The 23,254-nt window shown below is 45.4% G+C and overlaps 1 protein-coding gene across 1 annotated transcript in view; it reads left to right on the top strand.

Moving 5' to 3' along the window:
* Positions 1–521: 521 nt before the first annotated feature.
* The window catches only part of XKR4 (XK related 4), a 693,467-nt gene continuing 670,734 nt past the window's right edge, over positions 522–23,254 (top strand). The window contains exon 1 of the mRNA XM_078685653.1: positions 522–1,276. Coding sequence (XP_078541779.1) covers positions 522–1,276 — 755 coding nt within the window. The remainder of the gene's footprint in view (positions 1,277–23,254) is intronic.

The raw sequence follows: 23,254 nt of genomic DNA, 5'->3' as shown, positions 1-23,254 counted from the left end.
AGCGTTTGAGGAAATGATTTTCTTTAAAAGTGTTGCAGCGCACTGGGGCATTTAAACCACGCTAAAGGTTCTCAGCTGTGCATGGGGGTTCGGCCCGGGTGGTTTCTCGTGGACAGCTCCTCTCGCTCCGGCAGCGGTGGATGCGAGCTCGCGGTTCCCGCTGCCTGCGGTCCCTGCCTCCGGTACCCAGTGATGGGGAGCCGGCTCTCCTCCTAGAGCAGAGATTGCGCGCCCCTCCCTCTCTGCACCGGGAGAGGGAGTGAAAGGATGAGGTCATCCCTTCTCCCGTCCGCCGGGGAGGGATGTGGTCCGGGGAGGGGGAGGAGGGTGCCGGGCGCTCTGCAGTCGGGCGGGCGGCGCTCCAGCTGGCGGCAGCAGCCAGCCTCCGGCGGCGGCAGAGGGGGCAGCGCTGCGCGGCGGGGGGATGCTGATCGGAGGGAGGGCGCTAGGAGGGAAAGGTGTCCGCTAGAGGAGGCTCTCTCCGCGTGCTCGGGGGGAGGGAGGGGGGCAGAGGATTCATCATGGCCGCGAAGTCAGACGGGCTGCTGAAGATGAAGAAGAGCGACGTGGCTTTCACGCCCCTGCAGAACTCCGAGCACTCGGGCTCGGTGCAGGGCCTGGCGGGCGCCGCGCTGCCCGGGGACGAGGAGGCGGGCGCGGCCGGGGCCAGCCCGGGCTGCTCGGAGGCGGCCGGCGGCTGCTGCGGCGGCGGGGGCAGCGGCGGGGGTGCATCCAGCAGCGGGGCCGGGCGAGAGATCCGGGGCCCGGCGCCCTCCGCCTCGCTCTGCCTGCGGCCGGGGGGCGGCCGGCGGCAGCGGCGCTACTCGCCCTGGGACTGCCTGTGGGTGCTGGCCGCCGCCCTGGTCTACCTGGCCGACGTGGGCACGGACGTGTGGCTCTCGCTGGACTACTACCGGCGCGGGCAGCGCTGGTGGTTCGGGCTGACGCTCTTCTTCGTGGCGCTGGGCTCGCTGTCCGTGCAGCTCTTCAGCTTCCGATGGTTCGCCAGCGACTTCAGCACCGAGGACAGCGCACAGCAGCCGCCGCAGCAGCAGCAGAGCCAGCCGGGGGACGCGGGCAAGGCGGCGGCCGGGGAGGAGCCCGTGCGGCCGGCCACCCCGCAGAGGCAAGCCTCCACGGCCAGCAAGAGCGCCCCCGCGGCCCCGGGAGGGGCCGGGGTCCCTACCACCGACCGGGGGCGCTCCACCTCCTGCGCCTTCTGCATCTGGCTGGTGCAGTCACTCGTCCACATCCTGCAGCTGGGCCAGCTTTGGAGGTAAGCGACCCACCGAGGTGCCCTGCCCTGGTACTCCCTGGCCGTGCCCACTGTGCCACACATGTGTAGGAGCCGTACATCTGGCACCCTGTGTTCCAAATAATGTGTATATCGCATAACATGTCATAGTGCACGTCTGTTGGTGGATGGCCCCATGTGTGCTGGGTGCCCAGTGATGCCTACTGCTCAACGAGCACGGTGTGATATAGCTGTGAATTGTGTGCCTGAGGGCTCTGGCATCAGCTGTAGTATGGTGACCAGTTCTATACTGTACTTCACGGAACCTAAACAGTAGGCAGCGGGGTTGTCTGCTGAATTTGCGTCGATGCTCTCTTTGCCAAAAAGTCTGCACGTACAGCTGTGGCAGTGACCCTTTCCTCGCCTCGTGGAGTAAGTTAGGCTGCATTGCGCGGGCTCTCGCGCCCCCGTCCACTCTGGTTTGTGTTTTATTGCACCGTGGCATGCCTCCCTACATTTACCTTCATAGTATATGCAGATACCCCCGTGCGTCGAGACTAAGCTGCGGTTTATTGTCATTGTTCAGTGCGGGGAGAGGGGGGGGTCATCATTCACAAAAGGCGGAGCCTCGCTTCGAGTCGGCCATGAAGCCCCGCCCCTCACTTCACAATGGCATTACGTTGCACATTTCAGTCAGCAGATGCGCACATGTGGTGCATGGCATGCTCATTTTTCATGTGGAGAACCAACCAAAAGTATCTAATGAGCGCACAAGGGATTCAGTGCGCGCAGCGAGGCGAAATCTCCGTAAATACCTCAGGCGTGGAAGCACCCAGCTGGTTTCCTCTGTAGAGTGGCCGTGGCATGGATTCTGGGAGGCAGGAAGGTGTGATGTCATAAGCCAGGCTGCACTAGGTTTATTGTATGGAGTTTGACCTTTGCGCTGTAGTAATCAATGCTTCACCGTATATGATAGGTAGGTTATGGTTGGGAACAAGCATACTTGACTGGAGTTTGCCCTCAGTTCTCGGGAGTCGAACACTTCTCTTGTCCTAGCCCTCCTTCCAGACAGAGGCTCTTGACTGAAGCTCAGCCTTGCTTTGCTGGCGGAGTGTGGTAAATCGGTTGTCTCTCTGAACGCGTGTTTTTATGCAGTGGAAAGATGTCACTTCCCAATACACTTCTTAACATATTCAAAACTAATGCAAACACAATCTTGTGTTAAGGCCGGGATTATCCGAGGCAAACAGCTCTCTGGAACAATATCTGTGTCTCCCTAAGATAGGAACATGCCCCATCTCTTCTGCACGCATTCCTTTCCCTCTCCTCTCACTTTGTATTTATAGTAACCACATGTTCGCAAACTGTAAGGATGAGGTCATATTTGAATTTCAGTGTCCAATTCTACTTCTGATTAACATACAGCTTTGGCAGAAATGCCCCTTTGTGCAATAATGTTCTTATACAATAATGCAGTTATTACGTTATTATTCAGCACCCCGAATTGACGAGTGCTGATGGATGGGTTCAGGCATAAGGGGGGTCGGGGGTATACCTTCTTGTAAATGTAATGTAAATGTATTTCGATTTATATAGCGCACGAATCACCCAGGGGTCTCAAGGAGCTTGCTTAGGGAACCCGTCCTGGTATTCCCCTGTGAGATAACCCGGCAGGGTATCCACAAGGTGAAAGTCAGGCATCCCGCCGCGAGGGGCCGTAGTGGAGATTAAGCAAGCTATTGCCCAGAGTCGCAGAGTGTGACCCCGTGAGTCGAGTAGGCACCGGAGCGAGAATTGTCGAGTCCGTGGAATTTTTGAGCCCGAGACCCGCCGAGGCGGGGAATCGAACCCTGGTCCACGGCCGATCTCAGCTTCCGGGTCTGCCGCCTCTAACCACTGAGCCACGCTTCTCCACTGTAGGGAATCTGCTCATGCTTTCTGTAAAATAAACCTCACATCACTTGGTGCCACATTTTAAACAAAGTCCGGGTTTTATCAGAGAAGGGGTTTGGTGTTCAGATCGTATCTTGTTTTACAAAAAAAAAAAATTAAATGAGTTCTGTGTGCATATGCAGTCTGGGCTGAATCACAAAGATATTTGCACGTGTAAATTCAACTTAATCATCGGCTTCATTTATGAGTGCAAGGAATTCATACAAGGTAAACTTCCACTCATAATGTGTAATATTACATGATGGTGCAATGTTAGGTGTCTGTAAATTCTACTCCACGGTATGATAGTGGGTGTTCCGTGGCGGGGTTGCCATGGAAAGTGTGGGGAAAATAGACTAAATAGTATAATCACTCTCGTGAGAAGGGCTTCCCACAAGGGCAGTGGTAAACTCTGTAAAATAAGGCACACAGAAACTCCTTCACATTGTTGTGGGTTATAATTCACAAACTTTTTCCTGAGTTCTGGAAGCGCGTGACTCTTGAAAGTTTTCGTGAATTTCTGGAATTCATGTGTGGTAGTAGAGTTGTGGTTAGATTTCAGACCTATTTTTGAATCATGCCCTCCTCGGTATTTCAATATTAAGACCCCAGTACCGAAAAGCTCGAATTGTGTGCCTTATGTCCAAGCCAGATCATAGTATGCAAGTGGGACGGGAATCAGGCGAAGAAAGCACAAGGGCAATACTGGGCACCCCCTTGTCCGTTCAAGTGACTGGACCCTCTATCAGAACCACAGCACTGACTGTCGATTTGTTCAATCACTGTTATTGGCTCATAATATTTCTCTGAGTGAACCTAGTAGATCCAGTTATAGTTCCCAGAACCCAATGGGCCACATAGGGAACTGCAACATAAATCAATGTTGATTTCCATATTCCACGCAGACTTACATATAGTTTTATTCTGCTATTTATTTGACTTTTAGTTCTGGGGGGAAATAACTATTCTTGGAATGTAGTAAATGCTAGTTTTTGGGGCAGTCCCAGTAAGTCTGGCACATTTGTTCCACACTCCATGTAAGTAGTAAGATCTAAAACGCAGTTTGTAATTGAAAAGTCCCTTCAATTGTCTTTAGACTTGAAACAATAATGGCTTGGCTTATGGATGAAGTTACTTTTGTGCAACCTGGGAGAATGTTCAGACTACATTTGTTTGATTAAACTTAAGCTGTTCTGCAGGTTAGGATTATCAAAAAGGAGAAGACACTATACTCTGGTATTGAAGGAATCTCAACAACTTTACTTCCCTAAATCAATGCTAAAAGTAAAGTATTCGTAAACACTACATTTAGATATACATGCATGAACAAGGCCAACAGGTCTGGATTTTTCGTAGTGTTTGATAATAGTTTGCCTACTGTGTATATGTTACCCTCATAAGTACTAGATACCATAAACAGGCACTATATTGGATTACAGAAATGTAGATAACATGTGTACATCAGGGTTAAGCTGTGCCCTCACAGAAAGGCATTATGAGAAGGAGTAAGAGGGTGAAGTTTGTCTTGTAAGCATTGACCTTAAGAGGCATTCACAACAATATATCTCATAGTTGATACTTTTAACAAACGGCCAGTATTTTCTTGCACTTTTAAAAAAGCCTATATTTTTCACATCTACACTTTGTGAACAGAAAACCTCCCAGTAAATTGAACAACGTTGTCATACCAGCTATGTAAAAACAAAAGTACGCACACGCACAATCAGTTAATAGCACCGTGCCTTTTCAACAGGCTAAGACATTCAAACCGCAAGTCCCCCCAAACAAAAAAGCCATAAACCAACAATTAAAATGTTACTTTGTCAGCAAAGTAAATACATCAAAGCGCAAACACTGACTTTAGTCTAACGAAAGGACTACTTGAGCCCCGTTGCCAAAATCTAATGCGACTCCATAAGGGATAATGGAAATATCCTCAAATGCGATGGGCTTGATTGGCAACCGGTACACAATCGCAAACCATAAAAACCAGTTGAAAGGGCTGACTCAAAACCCACTTTCTCTCTGTACACATAATTATACCTTTTCAAGGAATTGACACTATAAGGGTTCCAGCAGTCAAAGCGGTCTGTAGTCGGAGATAAAATGTTTTAATGCTATGACGTTTGGATGCTCTACACTATGTTACATTATGGAATATTCAAAGCGCAGCAAATACCCCAGGAGGTGTTCTAGAACCAAACAGAGCATTAAATGGCCACACAGGTATGACGGAAGACCAAGTTCCTGAAGATCCAGGTCTTCAAGGTTTTCCTGAAGTCTAATAAGGGAATCTGACAGCGAGGGTGCAAAGAAGCTCAATCTAACGTATCGCCGCACTAACAGGGAATTCTTTCCCACCAGAGCAATCCTGCATATTTCACGGCATGGTGACAATAGATGCTTCTAAGGATCGCAAACAGTGTGCAGTACCTAGGCGATCATTTTTTGGCACAAATAGTCTGGACCTTTAAGGTGAATAGCTTTAAGGACATGGCACAGAGACTTAAAACAACTCTGTTTTTTTTCACTGGAAGCCAGAGAAATGTCTGTAAAACTGCAGAAGAGAACAGTTGGAGTCGAAGAGCCGGTCTGGGCGCCACATTTCAAACCCTTTGCAGCTTGTTCATCAGGCCAATGTCCATACCCAAAAAGAGAGAATTACACTAGCCTAGATGACTCAGTATGGTAGCCTAGACGAAACGGAATGGACTTTCTTTGGGCTAGAGGGTAAGATCTTCCTGAGGACCTTCAGAAAGAAGAAGCACGTAGAGGCAACACTATCAACAGCTGACATCCGTGGAGAGCAATGCTGAGACGCTTCGTCTGAGGCTCTTCACCTGCCAGGTTGTTTTGGAAGAAGCTTTAACATGTTCTCACACTAAAATGTGTTTTGCTTAAATATCATAGCTGATCACTGAAAAATCAAATGAAGAAACTTCCTTTAGAGTCAAGGTTGGAAGTGCTGCACAAGTTTTAAGTAATTTAAAAAGCTTTGAAATTAATTAAAATGTTCTTGAATTCACATTAAAGATTCATAGTACAGAGAGTAAACTAAACGGTGGATTTCAGGGTATTCAGCAATGCATGCGCGCCTACCCATAGTGCATTGCTGAAGACATTACATATATGAAGACAAGTGATTCAGGCTCTCGCACTGCAATAATAGCCCTTTAGAGTACATCTAGAAGTGTCCTCTACCCTTTCCAGGGACAGCATCTGCATGGCTTTCCTGCTGTGCAGCACCTTTTATTATCAACATCTGCAGCACTGTCCCAACTTACTGAGGCAGCAAATTGAAATAACATAATGTACAAAACCGCAGAAACAGCTCTGTCAAGTTTCTCCTCAATTTCTACCCTGCTGAAATTGCCGCTGAATATTCTCTGTCCAAGTACCCGCAACCTGGGACAATCTGCCTCTTACCCTAAGAATGAAATGAGTTCTTGCTACTTTAGGAAACCCTTAAGACTACTCTTTGTAAGTAACTTCTTGTAAGCCTTGCAATCTAGCATGCGTTTGTTCCTCCAGCCATCTGCATTTCACTGTTGTAGCTCCTGGGCTCACTTGTTGCCAATACAGTGAGGCAGCATTCCTTCAACAATATCTATTTAAGTCCTAACTCGAAGTCAGGTGTGAAGCTGAATGTTTGATGCCTTCCGCTCTGCCTGGTTCCGAGTGGGCTGGTGTTCCCGCACCTGGCTTCCCTGGTGCTGGAACACCGGATACAATTTTACCTGGTGGTAATTGAGCCTGGGAACATCACATTAAGCTTTGGCTGCTACAACAGCCAGGCCTCTTTCCCATTTCTTTCTGGCAGAGGCACCTGCCAGAGCCTATCCTCCTCTTCCCCACCCTTCTCCTCACATTCATTCCCTCCACCCGATTCCACACTCAGGTTACAGCATAAATTTGTCATCTGCTCAGAGCAGGTGGTAAATGAATGAAGTAAATGCCAGGTAAATGGGAACTCTGTGCGATTTTGTAACCGCTAAATATGGACGTGCACAGTTATTCCCCATTCCATGGGGTTTAACTTGTAATTGAATGGTACTGAAGCAGTGTTAATGCACTATAATGGTGAGTTTGCTGTGCTGAAGTGTGTTGCTGACTGCCAGCATTCCACCAGAACTGCCTTTTTATATATTTCCCTATACATTTTTCCTCATTGATTTATTATTCCATTTGTGTTTTTTGCAAAGCCATGTGATTTTTAAAAATCTTTCTCCTCCAGATTAAAACAGATTGGTTCAGCCTTATGGAAAATATCCAACATCATATGAAACATAGGGGCTGGTCGGAGCCGTTCCGACCACACCGGAATCAGCTGTTCAGATTCCTTTCTGACTGATCCATTTTGATGGGGTTGTTGGAAAGGAATCCGAACCGGATTTCTGAATGACCTCTGATGGGCTCGGAGAGCCCGGCTGCCATTCGGAAATTGGCCATCCATCCCTCGGAAGGCTCTTTCTGGCTGAGGGATTACGATAGAAGATTCCCACAGCCTTTCTGTGCCGCCTTTCTGACACAGAAAGGCTGTGGGAATCCGACCTGAGACCCCAAGCAAGGCTCCCATGGGCAAAAGGCCTGTGGATGGAAGACTGGGGACACCTATGGTGCCCCCTTGTTGATTCCTGGAATCCGTAGCATGCCCATCCAGTTCTTAAACATTGTCAAACGGACTCAAGTCTGTCCGACATCGTAATCGGCCCCTTAGTTGTTTGCACATAGAATTGCATTGAAAAAAGCAACCCACCCTTCTCCCTTCTTGTGACCTCCGCAGTAATTCAGAAGGAGTGCATTAGGAGGGCTTGAGGTAAGTTCAGAAGGTTTTCAGCAAGTCCCCGCACAATGAGCTGTTCTACTGTCACCACTTTCTCTCAACATTGTGCACAGCAAGTCTAACGGTGAACATTCATATGGAGGGGATTCCAAGCCATGCCTTTTTGGGGCCTAGTCACAAAGGCATACCGAGGGTATAAAGTAGTACTCTTATGGTACCATTTGGTTCCCTCTTACATGCCAAAACATCTACAATGGTAATGAACTAGGAATATTCAGGAAATGTTTCTTTTGAATTAGAGCAAATAGAAAGGACTTTGCCCTCTTTGTACTTTTACTTAACCCCTTACCTGCGGCCGCGATTTCGCGGCAGTGCGGCGGTTCCGCGAAATGGGTGGGGCCGCGTCGGCCGTTGGACGTTCGCAGCACCAGCGAGGTAGTGCTCGCGACGGCCGATGGCAGCAGGGAAGGGGTTAAAGGGAGTTGGACGTTTCGGCTTATTCACAGAAGCATGTCAGAGTACACAACTGAGCATCACTTCCCCTACTAGTAGTAGTGTTGTGAATATCTCCTACCACTGCAAGCGCTCACTTTATTGGTCTTTACAACAATCTCACATGGAGACTATTTGAACCCGTGTGTGCATTAGGTATTCGCGTAGCACCTCACGAAATGCTTTATTAAAGTTAAGGTATGTCCCGATAGCAGCATTTCTTCTTCCCAGTGTCATTTATTGAATCTGTCAATGTTGATATATGTTTAATAAATGATCTTCCTCTAGGTCCTTCTTTTTCATTTTGCTAGTAATATAGTACACTATTTTGACAGTTGCTAAGCCGAACACTTGTTTGGCCAATTTACAACATGAATATGGTATTTATACGTCTCTTGTACACTCGTCATTGTCTAGGCCGGGGGCAGCTGGCCTCTGTGGTATTTGGCCCTCATGATGTATGTGTGCTTAATCTTCCAGGATGCCCCCAATGGATTCTCTATTCATTGTCTTTGAAATGTGGCGCGTCAGTTAGTGTCCATTCCTTGAGGTCATTATGATTGTGTTGCGGCAAGTACAGTATCCGGCAATGTTAAGCGGTTGCTTTTGAGTCAGTCTGAGCTGGTTTACATTCTCTGTCACTTCCAGGGGTTGTCCTTACTCTTTTCATGTATGCAGCTTTGGACATGTCCCTTTACTGCATTATTTAAAAAGATAAGACATTAGTTGCTTATACAGTTCTGTGTCTGCTGTCCCCACCACCTCGGTATATTTCATCACCATTTTTTATGCTTTCAGATTAGTTTGCTCATATTATTATTGAACAGCACACTGATGCATGTTGATGCCTGCATTAATCGTAACTACTGAGGATTCATCTGAGGACCATTCCATTCCATTGTTTATAACTTTCAGGCATAATTACTGAAGCGAATTGCTTTTTCAGAGTGGGGATGGCTCACCGGTTTGTAGTGGCATAGCTGCACCTACTGTCGTCTGGGGGGGTACCTGAGTTTGCCACCCGGAGCAGGTATGGGGGGGAGTGGTGGTTGACGGATGACTTGTTCGAGGAGGGGGGTGGCAGTAAAGAGATGACATGTTTTCCGTGAGAGAGGGGGTGATAGTCAACAGACAGCGTTCTCACCTCCGCCGCCCTCAGAAAGAGGGCTGCCCTGGGCAGACCACCCACCACCCCCCTAGCTACGCCACTGGCGGTTTGGGATGGAAACCCGCTTCTGGGGCGTGATCAAATCTGACTGACATGTGATTGTTCTCTTCTGCATTGGTGAAGGCAAGGTGAAAGAACAAGGGCACAGAGTGCTACCTAATGACATCCAAGTATTTATGCTGAATATAAGCATCCCCATGCATCACTTGGTGGTGTCCAAAGTGGATCTCTAGTGGGCGGCGTCAGGTGGTAAGAGGCTACACCTCACCGGTGAGGTGCAGCAAGTCTGAAACAGGGATCCTTACGTTTCTTTTCGGAGTGTTCGTGACCCAGCAGTTTGGTCGCCCTTCCCTTTCTGGAGATGGAGCAAGACTCATTTGTACATTATTGGTCCATTCTGTGATCGTGTAGATGAGCTACATATATGGAATGGAATGCCACCCAGAAGACTCCAAATTATCACGATTATTCAAACATCTCCAGCTAACACTTGAATATTTGCATTCTCTAATTTACCATCACTTTTCTTCGACACTGGTTTTGTTACTGCTCCTGAATTTCAGCCCTTAAAATATACTTTTCATGTGCCCACTACCCCCTCAAATATTATTTTATCAAAAGTTTTAGACACGTGATGTGATGATAAAAGAGAAAGGATAATTATTATTCCAACATAGGTACTCAAATATAATTGCAATAATATGCGTGAGTTCTAGCCACTGAATGATAGAGTGAATATACATAGCACAGTAAAGGGACCACCCAATGCTGATGCCTCTGTGCTGCTGGAAACCCCATGGGGCTTCGAAACCTTCAGTCTGGTCCCACCCCTCCCACAGCTGTCCATCTCTTAATCTTTCCATTCAGCTTTGGCATCTGCAGGTTAAAAGGAGTGACCAAGAAGTGCCTGTCTGCAGACGTCCTGGGGCAGAAGTTAAGGGACTTCTATGCCGAGCCGTGAAGCCTGTTTCACTGCTCCCCCTACCTCCAACCCTCAGGGTCGATTCCTTCTACTGTCACTTCCTGGTTTCTAACTCACAGCTGAAACTTTATTCAGGGGTGTAATGGAGACCCCTGCAACCCCTGTGGTGCAGGGTAGACCCCAACCCTTAAGGGCCTCCCAAACACTTCGGAGGGGCCCCGTTCCACCCAAGGCCAATGAATATCTGTAACGTATGAGAGAATCAGGGGCCCTTCTTCACATTCTGCGGGGGCATCATGTTATGTTACGCCACTTATTCTCCACTATCAATCCCTGATGTCCCTTCCACCTCCACCGTCTTCTCTTAAGGGTCCAGATTTACATACATTTTGCTGAGAGTTTGTGCGACTTACTCCTGAAGTACTCTTAAATTCGACATAATTAATGATGGATAAAAAGCATTCTGAATCAGTCTCAATTGGCCGTTATAAGTGCCACATCTAGCAATAAATGAGGGTAAATCCCCAATGTTGCAAAGCCCAACATAACATAAAATGTTTCTCCGTGGCCTAGCACCTCATTTAAGAACAGATGTACAGCCGTTTTCAGCAGTCGTAAACGGCAAATCAGGCCGTTTGCAACCGCTAAAATGGGTTATAGCATGTTCGCACCCTATTTTGTGAGTTGGTAACCTTTTACCGATTCACAAAATAGGATCTGCTAGTTGGTTTTAGGAAGGGGAATGTCAAGGGCGTCCCTTCCTAATAGCGAGTCGCAGGAGCATCCATGAATGATTTGCGACTGGAATGCGGTTGCAAAACATTCATATTTTACCGACTCTGTGAAGGAGGTGGGTGGGAACCCATTCGCAAACAGGAAGGGGTCCCTAAGTGACCCATTTGGGTATGTGTGCGCCAACATTTTTTAAGAGCAGGCAGTCGTCCCACGGATCACTGTCTACTCTTAAAATATGAAAAGGAAACTTTTCATTTTTCTGTTTTAAATTCATCCCATTTTCCTTTAAGGAAAACAGGCTGCATAAAAAAAATCCTTTATTTAAGAAGCAGTCACAGAGACAGTGGTTTGCTGACCCCATAAGGCCACCATCCAGGTGATTATAGGTGATTCCCCATGGGTCACAAATTGCGATCTACCTTATGAATCAGGCTTTATGATATTTACTTTTTTCGACATTTCCATCTGTATTTATCCATATTTATTTTTTTGCACATTTTTTCTGTACTTGCACTTTTATCCATTTTTATTTTGTATTTTCTGTATAAATGAAGCCGTAATGCATATTTTTCCACATTTATTTAACTTTTAAATGCATACTCGCATTTCAATGTCCAAAAGGTTTCAACAGTATCTAGTACAATAGCATTATCTGAAAACACTTGCATTGTGAAAGAGCATAAATAACTGTAGATCTGCACTTAATTAAGCCTAATTTGGAATTCTATTGTCTATTTTAATCTCCCCTACCTCTCAATCTGTGCACCTACTGACCTGGCACCTATATTTGACAGTAGAAAAAAATATCCAAAGAAGGCATATTTTCCGTATTTTTCTGTATTAAAAATTAATGCAGACAGTAAAATAAATAGTTTTCTGTCTGTATTTATCTGTAAAAATCATTAAAAATGGAAAGCTGGGAGCCCTACTTATGAATATTGATTAGATAGGTCTTTTGCGACCCCATTGGGAATCGCTATATGTGTCTGAGAGATATTTGTACATCGCATTTTGAGAGTCCCGAATTGTGAGTCGCAAAAATCGCAATTGGAGACTCAAAAAATGAAATGGCTGTTCTTCTGGCCTTTAATTATCTAACGTATAGAGTTTCTTGTACAATGTTTTTGCTCCATAGATAATTGTGCACCAGACTACATTACTCCAATTTAAATTAAATATGTAATTAGAGGTAAATAGTAAATCAATAAAACAGTACCTCAGGAAACCAGCAATGTTTGTTTACCTGTAGACTGCCCAATAGTGCAGAAAGAGTGAAGGATAAGACATAAACGGCCAGATGCACTGTGAAAGTGGTGGCAAAAAGTAGTCACAAATTGCTTAGCTACTTTTGTAACCACTATTTTATTTTGCAAACCAGCCTATGCACTAATTGGTCGTTTAAGAAAGTAACAGAGGATCATGGAATTACCTGCCTAATTAATATTCATTAGGCAGGTTGCAATTTGCCGCTGGAGATGTTCGCATGGGCATGGGAAAGGTATAGCAAAACATTTATTTTGAATTTTGTTTTGTAACAGCAACTGCAATATCTTGAAAAAGTGTCATTCATGCATAGATATATTAATTTTATTTTATATTAGTCGTTGCCTAAATATGACACTCGTGATGCCTGCTGCCAGCTTAAGAATGCTGGCAGTCACTGGCCCTCATTAAAAGTTGAATGGAGCAGAATCACTGGATGCAATTCTGCTATGCTTGATTATAAGTGGGCAATTGGTTCTGGACCCAGGTTTTCTAGGTATGAGAACACCAAAACTTATTTTACCAGCTAAAGAAATCTAGCTGGTAAATTGCATTAAGAATGGGCTCCAGTGGAGCCCAGCCCTGCTACCCTGCAAGATAACATCATTCTCTTCCCTCACCCACATTCCCCAGATCCACAGCACCCATCCCGCACCAGCCGGCTCACTCACATTAACAACCTGCTCAGAGCGGTTAGTAAATGTCTGCGTTAAACCCTGTGATGGGAGTTCCATGTAGAATTCCCCAGGGTAAAACCAGTGGCAGCAGGGCATCTACGGGGAGGGTGGGGGCGGTCTTGCGTGCACACTTAAAATAACTTACCTCGTCTCAACAACGTCCTCTTCTTTCGGCACAGGAACCGGATGCAGCAACTCCCTTGGCCAATCCTAAGACTGCTCTCATCAGCATGAGAGCAGCCTTAGGATTGGTGAGAGTGGCCAGCCTCGGCCCTTCACAGCACTCTGGAGGCTTTGGCTTGCTCTAACCTAGCTATCTTAAGGCAGCTGGTCTAAAGCTCTTTAAAGTGCGCATGTGTGTCTGGCCATTGTAAGACAGCCGGACAAAAAGAGATGCACACTTTAAACATTTCCATACCAGCCCACCCACCGTTCTGCTGCTGTCACCCCGTCCTGATGCTCGGCTGGGGAAGGCGGATGAAAAATAGAATGGTAATTAATTACCATATCATTTTTCATATTTGGCGATTTTTAAGTGGGGCAATGCTCCTCCGCTCAAATGGAGGAGCCGCCCCTGGGTAAATCTGGACCTGAACAGTTATTCCACATTCCTTACGTTTCAACAAGTAGCAGGTGTCTACCTGTGCGGAGACACCTGGCAGTAATGGACACAGACTCACACATATATCCGCCTGCCTTGTAATGGGCCATAGAGTGGAGTAGGAAAGACAGGCGCATGTATAAATCAACTGAGACAGTTTGTCAGACTCAAAAAGGGATAGCCGGGCTCCATGCCAAACTGCTGTCAGAAGAAGCATATGTTGAGGCCTTTCCAACACATTCTGTAGCCAAGTTGGGACTGGAGAAATATACAGAGAGAATTCCACAAGGATATGGCTGGGCCATGATGGAGTCCCCCCTTCAAAATAATGACGTCACAGTGGGCAAAGGGACAATAATTATTTTGTTTGGCGGACCTTAAAATGCTTGAAGGTGTCAAAAAAAGCCTGGAATTCTGAAATATTCGGTGGAAGATTAGGAGGGACCAATTCTCATTTAAAGGAGCAACACTTGGAATGTACAAATAAAAAAGGCAGAATTCTGCAATTATTTCGGAATTAAATCTTTTACCATTTACGGCTATTGTTCTTCAATTCCATTTTAATGTCATGGTGTTTTATGCACCTTTTCTCAATACATATCTCAGATATCACAACAATTCGATAGAATATCCTACAAAAGAGATAAAGGGAACTCTTTTGCCTTTAAATAGGAGGTTAAAAACAATGGTGTCATTTCACCAAAATCACAGGCGAACCACCTACCTTGCATGACCTCAAAATATTATCCCCAACGGGAATGTTATGTGATCCTTGATATTAATGATGGGATATTATGTGTTCTGGTTTAATCACAATTTGTAAAAAAAAAAATAATAATCTTCCAGATGCAGTCTCTTAATAGACAATGAATGAAAAAAGTCATTAACACCCTGCTGTTATGGCCTCAATTACCAGTGTGGTTAGTAAAGGATGCGGTGTTTATCGCACCTGTGAAGATCTACCACCTCAGAGTTCAGAATGTAATGGATGCTGGAAATACCAATTACTAATTGTCTTCCCTATTTCCACCGTTAAAGTTTGCCAGTTTACCTGACAAAAATGTATTAGGGTAGGGGCAGGAAACATAGACCCACTTGTAGTTGCGATGCCTGTGGAAACAGATGTTTCTGCATGCCACTTGCACAGGGCTCATTAATTACGCAGTCTCTGGTAATCAAGGCCTAAAAGTAAGATTCGTCCCAATTAATTTTAATAATTATAATATTGTGATGAGGTGGGGGACTGAGCTCCCTATCCCCCTTCAGCTGACTGTCTACCAAGCAATTGGGAGGATACTTATGCTCAGTAACCATACTCTACATACTGCAACACCCACACATTCTTGTATATTAAAGACTCTACAGTAGGGATTAAACAGATGCAACTGTGCTTAATATTTACAAAAGCATTTAAAACACCTGTTTGTAAAGGACACCAATAGCCCAATTATTTCAAAGGTTACGAGCAGGAGGAGTGCAGCCGCCCAGTACCTGTACCTGGTTTGTTCCATGATAAGAGGGCGTCACGGTACCGACCCCAGATGGGTGAAGGGATATAAAGCCTCATTGTAGTTCTACCTAACTCCTCACCTCCCTAAGCTGAAAAGGCTGTCCCAGGATATGGTCAGACGCCACTCCTCCCGTATATTTCTGCAGTATCCTTGCGCACGTACACTGAGAGCGAGGGCCATAGCGCCAATGAGATGTGCACAATATTGACGTTACCAGCACACCAATACCCTCCATCAGTGTAGTGACGTCACAGCCATCATGTTGGATTGGCTAGTCTGGGAGAGCTGAAAGCGCTGTTACTAAAACATCCGTACTACAGAACAACTCCTCAGACATCAACCTGAGTCCAGGCCAGGAGGAGGGGGTGCTTGTTAGAAACAGTGGCTAAGGCAGAGGAAGATCGCCCACTGATTATCAACAGTGTAAAAAAAGGAAAAATAAAATGATAATAACTCGATAATAATATAATTTTATTATTCTCCCTCCTGCGTAGCGGGCTGGGATGCTCTGCTCACAGAGCAGGGGTAGGAGTGGTGGGCACTCTGTAAGTGCGCATGACAGTTTGGCTGGCCGTCTTGGACCGGCCAAACAGTCATCCACACATAGCATGTACTCCACCAAGGTTGTATTACAGCCTGGGTGAAGAACATACCCAGGCTCCCAGTCCCATTCTGAGCACCGAAGCACAGCGCTCAGACCAATCACGACGCAGCTTACGACAGCATTGTGATTGGCTTAGGGGAGCCTGTATGCTTCCGTTCTGGCCAGACGCAGAGAGACGCCACCCCCTCCTGCGCCTCGCCACCCCGTTTCATTCCAGCTGCCACTGGTTAGCAATCAGATTGGTAATTTGTCCATGGCTGCGCTTTAGAAAAGAGGGACAGCAGAGGCTACCTGTCAGTATCCTCCAATAACGTCCACAGAGGAAACTCATCAGGCCATAGGGTGAACTGTAGAAGGACGTCATCGGTATATGTATATCCCTGGAAGGAACCCACCCAGATTGGTCAAGACTCATTAAATGGTAAAATGGTTGCCAACGAATGCTCTGTTCGTTGCCATACTTCTGTCAGAGCTTTTACATGCTATCAGAAAGAAGCCTTTTGGATCAAGAGCCTGTGCTTGGCCTATCACAGCACTCAGTCAACGACGACAGGCATAATGCAGGTTCCTGCAGCACAGGGGGGCCCCATTCCAGAGACGTTTGATGGCATGGCCAAAATGGGCACTGGCCCAGGGTCCCTACCATTCAATGGGCCACTGGGAGGTGGAGGGTTGCTCTTTCTTACTTCTCTCTATTTCTCTATCCCATCCGTTAGCATATACATCAATATTATCTGCCGGCATGAGGCTTTAATTAGCTGGAAATGGGTGATTCAAAGTTTTTCCAATCAGGGCCCCCCAAAATATCAAAATATTTGTTGCTTAGGCCCCCATAATCCTTAACATGATACTGCCCCATCCCATTCAATCTAAAATGCCTATGGATATCTGTGGGATATGGGTATGGCAGGCCTCTTACCGAATTTTGTGCTGGAGGGCACCATTTCCGTCACCCTACTGAGCCACGCCTAAACAGTAGGCACTTAATTGTGCATGACTGAAATAGAGTTTAAGCTCCGACTTGTCCTCGAAGTACCTATCTACGGGTCTTACTCGTAAATATAAGCTCCTGATAACTTCCTGAAGGGGCCTGGATGATGCGCCACTCAGAGAGGGAAGAGCTGTCATCATTTAGCTTTGCACAGAAAACGTATTTCATCCAACCTCTAGCAGGCCAGAATCTTAGCAACGTCTCACAGTCAAAATCTGAGAATTAATTGCCAAGTGGAAACTCGTTTTTCAAACACTGCGAGCAGGTGCTGTCCACAGTGGGAGAAGAAAGGGTGTGCTATTTCTTTTAAAGTGGATTCACAGTGCTCACATCTCGCGATACTTCAGTGAAGCTGTTCGAGTTACCAATGTGCATGCAATCTGTTCTCTCCAGGGAAACGGGCGCCATCCGCGATAAATACTGTGTGTGTTAGATGCTCATACTTTTTCATGATCACTGCTCATCAGAGTATATCTAGGGAAGAAAATGAAGAATCTGCATTTTCTTTAGCTTATTGTGAAATGCACCGCACTTTTCAGAGTATTGTGTGTTTATTTGCGAAGTTAACATGGAAACGAATGAGAGTCCTTCATGAATGAGTTACTGGACTAAAGGTACTAATGAAATGCAGATAATCCTAGCCACTAATGCAGCCATTGGTCAGATTTAGGACTACCTGATGTATCCATAGATTGGATAGATAGGGTCTAAAGCAGTTGCTGTTTTTGCAAAGCGCTACACAGCGACGTCATTTGTTTTTTTGCACTATGACGTGTGCAGTCATCAATCACAGCGTAAAATGGCCATTTGCAGAAATTGTTATTCATGAATATTAATGAGGCAGCATTGACTCTGTGAATACTACCAAATTGAGGGAGGACTGCGCGCCTCCAGCACTGCACTGGCATTTGCAAAATGCCATGACTGCAGCTCTGTCCTTTGCAAGTACACAGCCTTTAGTACATCAAGCTCTTAAGGCAGAAATTTAATAGTAAATGAGTGCAATATAAAAAGGAATAAAGTCTTCTGTAGCATGCCGTGCCCTGTGTTTATGTGCACGAAGGCTCTAGTGGACCTTGGCAGACTCCTTACAGGTATTACATAACCTTATGAGTGTGGCTAGGCGTGGTTAATAAAGTTTGTGGCGCAGTGCGTTCAGTTAATGGTTGCGTGCTGACCAGTGGCGGCTGACAGTCAAGAGGGGTGGTGAGGCGTGGGGAGGAGAGGTGGAAAAAACAAACTATAAAAAATAAATTTACCTTTTTGGTAGGCAGTGTATCTCCTTCGCTTCCCTCCCGAAGAGTCCCAGAACGGTAGCAGGAAGCACACAGGCTCCCCCAAGCCAATCACAAGGCTTCAATCCAGCTTTATGTTTGGTCTGAAAGCCATGTTTCAGCACTCTAATGGAGACTATGAACTTATGCATGTTCCTCACCAGGCTGTGCATTACAGCCTGTTGGTGAACATGCAAAGTGTGCATGACTGGCCGGCTCAAGATGGCTGGCCAAACCGTCATGTGCACTTAGAGTGTGCCCAACACTCCTGCCCCTGTGGTCCTGCCCTGCTCTTACCTAGCCCCATAGCTAAGAAAAATTAAATGATAATGACGTTATTATCATTTTATTTTTCCTTTTGGCACTGCTCTGAGAGCAGTGGGGCGACGCAACTCTGCCTTAGTGGAGGAGCCGCCCCTGGTGCTGATGAATAAAGACATGCAAACAAGAGCTCCGTGTGTGGTATGGTCTGTTACCATGCTCCCAGGCTGGGGAGGAGGCTACATAGTATACACTTGGTTTTCTGTAGAGCCACAAAAAAAGAAACCATAGATAGATTGGCACAATGCACTGTGTACACGGTCCAGTAGTGATAGAAGGAGGACTGAGTGCCAGTAGAGTCAGGGTTGTTTATGTATGCCTAGAACAATTAGGAGCAGGAGGGCAACTCCTGGACCCCGAAAGTGTAGACAGATCCTTTCATAAATGGAAGGAGAGGGGATTCATACTCCCTATACCATAACCTATATGGTATCATCCTCTCTTAGGAGGCAATGTGGTAAGGAGATTGGACTACACCTTTACTCCACCACACTCAGTGGTGGGAAAAGGAAAAACCTTTTTTATACAACCCTCACCCACTCTAGTAGTGGCATTCTTCATCATCGGGTCCACCCAGACTCCTAAAGGTCAGGGTGGGCTCGGCTACAGCTGCTGGAAATTGTATATGGCGATTTGATGGAGTCTTGGACTATTATGATGGAACTTATCATGGCTCCATGACTATTGGTAATACGGAGGACCAGATTACATATATTTTATATGCTTGAACGAGTTGGATTATATGAGTGATGAAACTTATATTAAGAATTACGCATACTGGTAAACCTGTGATTTAAGAAGGGTATACATAATACGTTGTGATTAAGCCTTGAGGAAGCCCGCATAGGGCGATACTCGCGGCGGCTGTGAAGCATTGTCTTTTAAGAAAAATAAAATCTGAATTTTCTTCACAACGTGGCTTTCTGAGATTGATAAAGAGTGTTCCGACAAGAATAATAATGGAAGAAAAGTGCTGACTGCACAGAGGATAAAAGATACTACATATGATGTGCACTGGTGTTTTGTTTCAGACAAGACATATGGAGCGACCTGTGAGCCAGAAAGCCAAGGAAATGAGCTATGTGGATATATTCCTAATATGAGTAGCTGTAGGCAGCAGAGGAACACAGCTCACAGCAACAACGCAAAGCACATGGCATGAACTTTCCATTCAATAATATTAAATGAGCGCTCATACACCCACCGAGGACGCACATTTCAGGGCTGTAACCTTTGTTTTCTAACAAAATGTAGTCTGCTACAAAAGATTTCGTGGATTTTATGGAGGTATTTCATTATCCCACTATGCCTTTGCAGATGTGTCACAGCCTAGATACAGATGTGCCGCAGCCAACGTGTAGCCTACTCAATATTGCGTACACACCAGGTTGTGTTTTTTCTAGGTCATTATGGTGATAATGACAGTTTCTGCTTGAATTTGTGTATTTCCTCTAACCTACAACTGTCAGCGCACTGCTGGCTTTCCAAAGTACCATCAGATGCTCCCAGCTTTCTTCTAGTCTCTGGAGCTTTCCCCTAATTCAACACTCCTTTCGTTACTTGATGGACTGCTCAGAGCATTTCACCCAATCACTTCCAACAATGGCACTGGTCTGGGCTGGTGAACAACCTTTACAACGCAACTTTTACCACGCAGTGCCTTTACAACGCAACTTTTACACCGCAAACCATTACAATGCATTGCGCTGGGGGCGCTCTAGGATAGGGAATAGATTTAATTTACTATCCAACACCTTCCCTAGTGTCCACGGGGACTGGAGTTGGAATAGTAAATTAAATAATTCACTATCCAACACCCAAAAGCACTATGCGTTGTAATGGTATGCGATGTAAAAAACGCGTTGTAAAGGCATGCGATGTAAAAGCATGCGTTGTAATGTCATACATCCGTCTGGGCTACCTATTCAAGAATAATAATAATAATAATATTAATCTTTATTCGGCAAAGCATACAGCCATAAAAGATACAATACATTAAAAAATAATAGTAAAGTCATAAAATGGGCTAATTCATTTTGTCACCACTATAAGAGTAACAGCACAGTATGCACTCCTCTTATAGGGCCAATAAATTATACATAGATCTCAAAGCTAGCTGTTTTTTATGGAGGCCTACTTTAAACATATCGCGATTTACAGAAAACACCCCTCTATCTTCATCATTCAGAGATTTCCTGGATCTCACCATTGGTTCTAAAAAGTGTCTAACCACAAATAAAGTGCGTTCAGTCTGCAGAAGGTGCATGTACAAAAGAGCAATTCGAGCCTGTCTAAAACACATGTCTTTTAAATATGGCTTAAGATGCAGTCGCCGGGGATGCATAAAATATTTGCATAAAAAACAAAATGTAAAATGTCCTGTGGAGATCTATTGTCGCGGCCACAGGGTCCTCTATCTTTAGTTCGCGCTATAAATCCGATAGGGACAGACACTAGATGATGGAACATATTGAATCGGAATGGGTGATGAAAAAACAGTCATAGGGGCCGATTCACAGAACTGACTTAAGACAAAATCCTAAACTTACTACTTTTGGTATTCACAGAAGTTAGGATTTTGTCTTAAGACAGACTTTAGACAGACGTAGGTTAGGATTTTGTCTTAAGTCTGTCTTAAGTCTGTCTTAAGACAAAATCCTAACTTCTGTGAATACCAAAAGTAGTAAGTTTAGGATTTTGTCTTAAGTTAGTTCTGTGAATCTGGCCCATAAACACTGGTTAAAATAGTAAGATAATGTTCTATTGCTTGCACTGATTTCACTTAGGCATGCGCTCTAACTGACGTTTTTAGCAATTCCTTATCTTCTCGTTCAATGCTAACCTTTTTAAAAAAAGAGATAATTGATTAGTTTTTTGTCACCTTTCTTCACTGTTTTAAAATTTGTAAACATATCCAATCTTCCTAGGCTACACAATGTATCTTTAATATATCTTAGCCACGATATTCTAAGAGCGTCCTCTACCCTAAAACTTTCTGCGCGCTGCTAGCTTTCCAAAGTACCATCAGATGCTCCCAGCTTTCTTCTAGTCTCTGGAGCTTTCTCCTAATTCAACACTCCTTTCATTACTTGACCAACCGCTTAGAGCGTTTCGCCCAATCACTTCCAACAGTGGCACTGGTCTTGTCTACCTATTCAAGAGAAAGTGATGATAGAAGTGTGTAAAGAAGAACACTAGATAGATGCTGAAAGGGCAAGGAGAGGGGCAAGAAAGTAATACTCCAGAGCTAGTAGAGAAAAAGGATGTAATAGCAGACCTTCGTTGGGGCATAAATCACCCACAGAGTGTAGAAAGTGCCTAAGTGTAGGAGTCAATGGGGAAGAATGAAATGCCAAGAGTGAGTGCACCCAATGTGGGGCTCCCTGTGACAAAAAATAGCTCCCAGTGGAGTTGACAGCCTTTGAATGGACTATTGTGTGTAGGTAGAAGGAGGTGCTGACCCTTAGATAATTTCATAGATGACCAAGGGATGTGGTAACAAGAGTGGCGAAGAGGAAGAAAGGGAGCAGTCAGAAGAAACTGCTAAGAAATGACAGCATTCAGGGAGACCATGAAATGCGGAGGGAGCTGCTACTTAAGACATCAGCATTAGTGATTGTAAGGGGCTTCCAAGCTGTAAAGTATTAGCAAAAGACAGATAGCGCAAGCAGGGCACTGTACTAGCCGTTAAGATAAGAGTTTCAGGATACCCAAACGAGATAGTAGGTGGAAAGGTCATGCGGTGGTACGACAAGCAGTTAATACACCAACCAAGTGATGCAAGCTGCAGGTAGCTGGTGAGGATGGAGAGGAGCATGCCTCACGTCAGCTGAAAGAGAATTACCTGGAGTTTGTTGAAATAGGTATGAGAAGAGTATGGACAGATGCTCTTAGTAAGTCATAAGCATTAGCGGGCCAGTAAATCTTCATCCCAGTAATGATAGAAGAGAGGATGCAAGCCATAAAACATTAGCAAGAATAGAAACGGTGCAAGCAGTAAAGGATGGGGAGTAGTGGCAGCAGCGACACATAAACATTACAGCATTCCAGATGGACATTTAACAAAATGAGTTAAAAATGATTAACCCGTTTGCCGTGGCCGCGATTCCGCTGCAGTGCGGCACGTCCGCAAAACGGGCGGGGCTGCGTCGGCCGTTGGACGTGCGCAGCACTATGAAATTAGTGCTCACGACGTCCAGCGGCCGATGGCAGCAATTAAGGGGTTAGGCGACACCTGAAATGAGTCAAAATCAACAGTGAGGGCAGTGAAGACGACTAAAATGCAGGGAAGAGAAGTAGACAATCAACCGTCAATGAAAGAAGGGGATGTGCCTATTAGAGGAATCTGCAACTGAGGAAATAAATATAGGCAGACATTAATGACCAGGATAAGGTACTGCTTGGTTTCAATGTCAAAATTAGAGAAGTGGTGCAATACAGGCCAGAGGGATCCTTGGGGTGCTGAGTCAAAAAGACTGGTCTGGCGTTTGTTGTTTCTTGCGTTAAATAATTTCCAGGTACCATTTTTTCTTTTTGTGAAGAATCCTGCCAACTCCCAATATTGTATGTTTGTCAGCCAAATGTTTCTGAGAATTGATGGCCTTCAAGTTTGGCCAGGCCAGCTTGGATCTACAAGAGTTTCCATTGGTTGGCAATGCACTGAAAAAGGGCTGAGTTGTTGTGATCAATATAAATGTTCCCAACATGCTGCAAAAAAAAGATTTTATGAAGGCTAGGTGATACCGT

The sequence above is a fragment of the Lissotriton helveticus genome, chromosome 4_1, assembly GCF_964261635.1.
Source record: "Lissotriton helveticus chromosome 4_1, aLisHel1.1, whole genome shotgun sequence".
In the NCBI taxonomy this organism is placed as follows: Eukaryota; Metazoa; Chordata; class Amphibia; order Caudata; family Salamandridae; genus Lissotriton; species Lissotriton helveticus.
The sequence above is the reverse complement of the archived record's forward strand: the minus strand, read 5'-3'. Positions and strand labels throughout refer to the sequence as shown.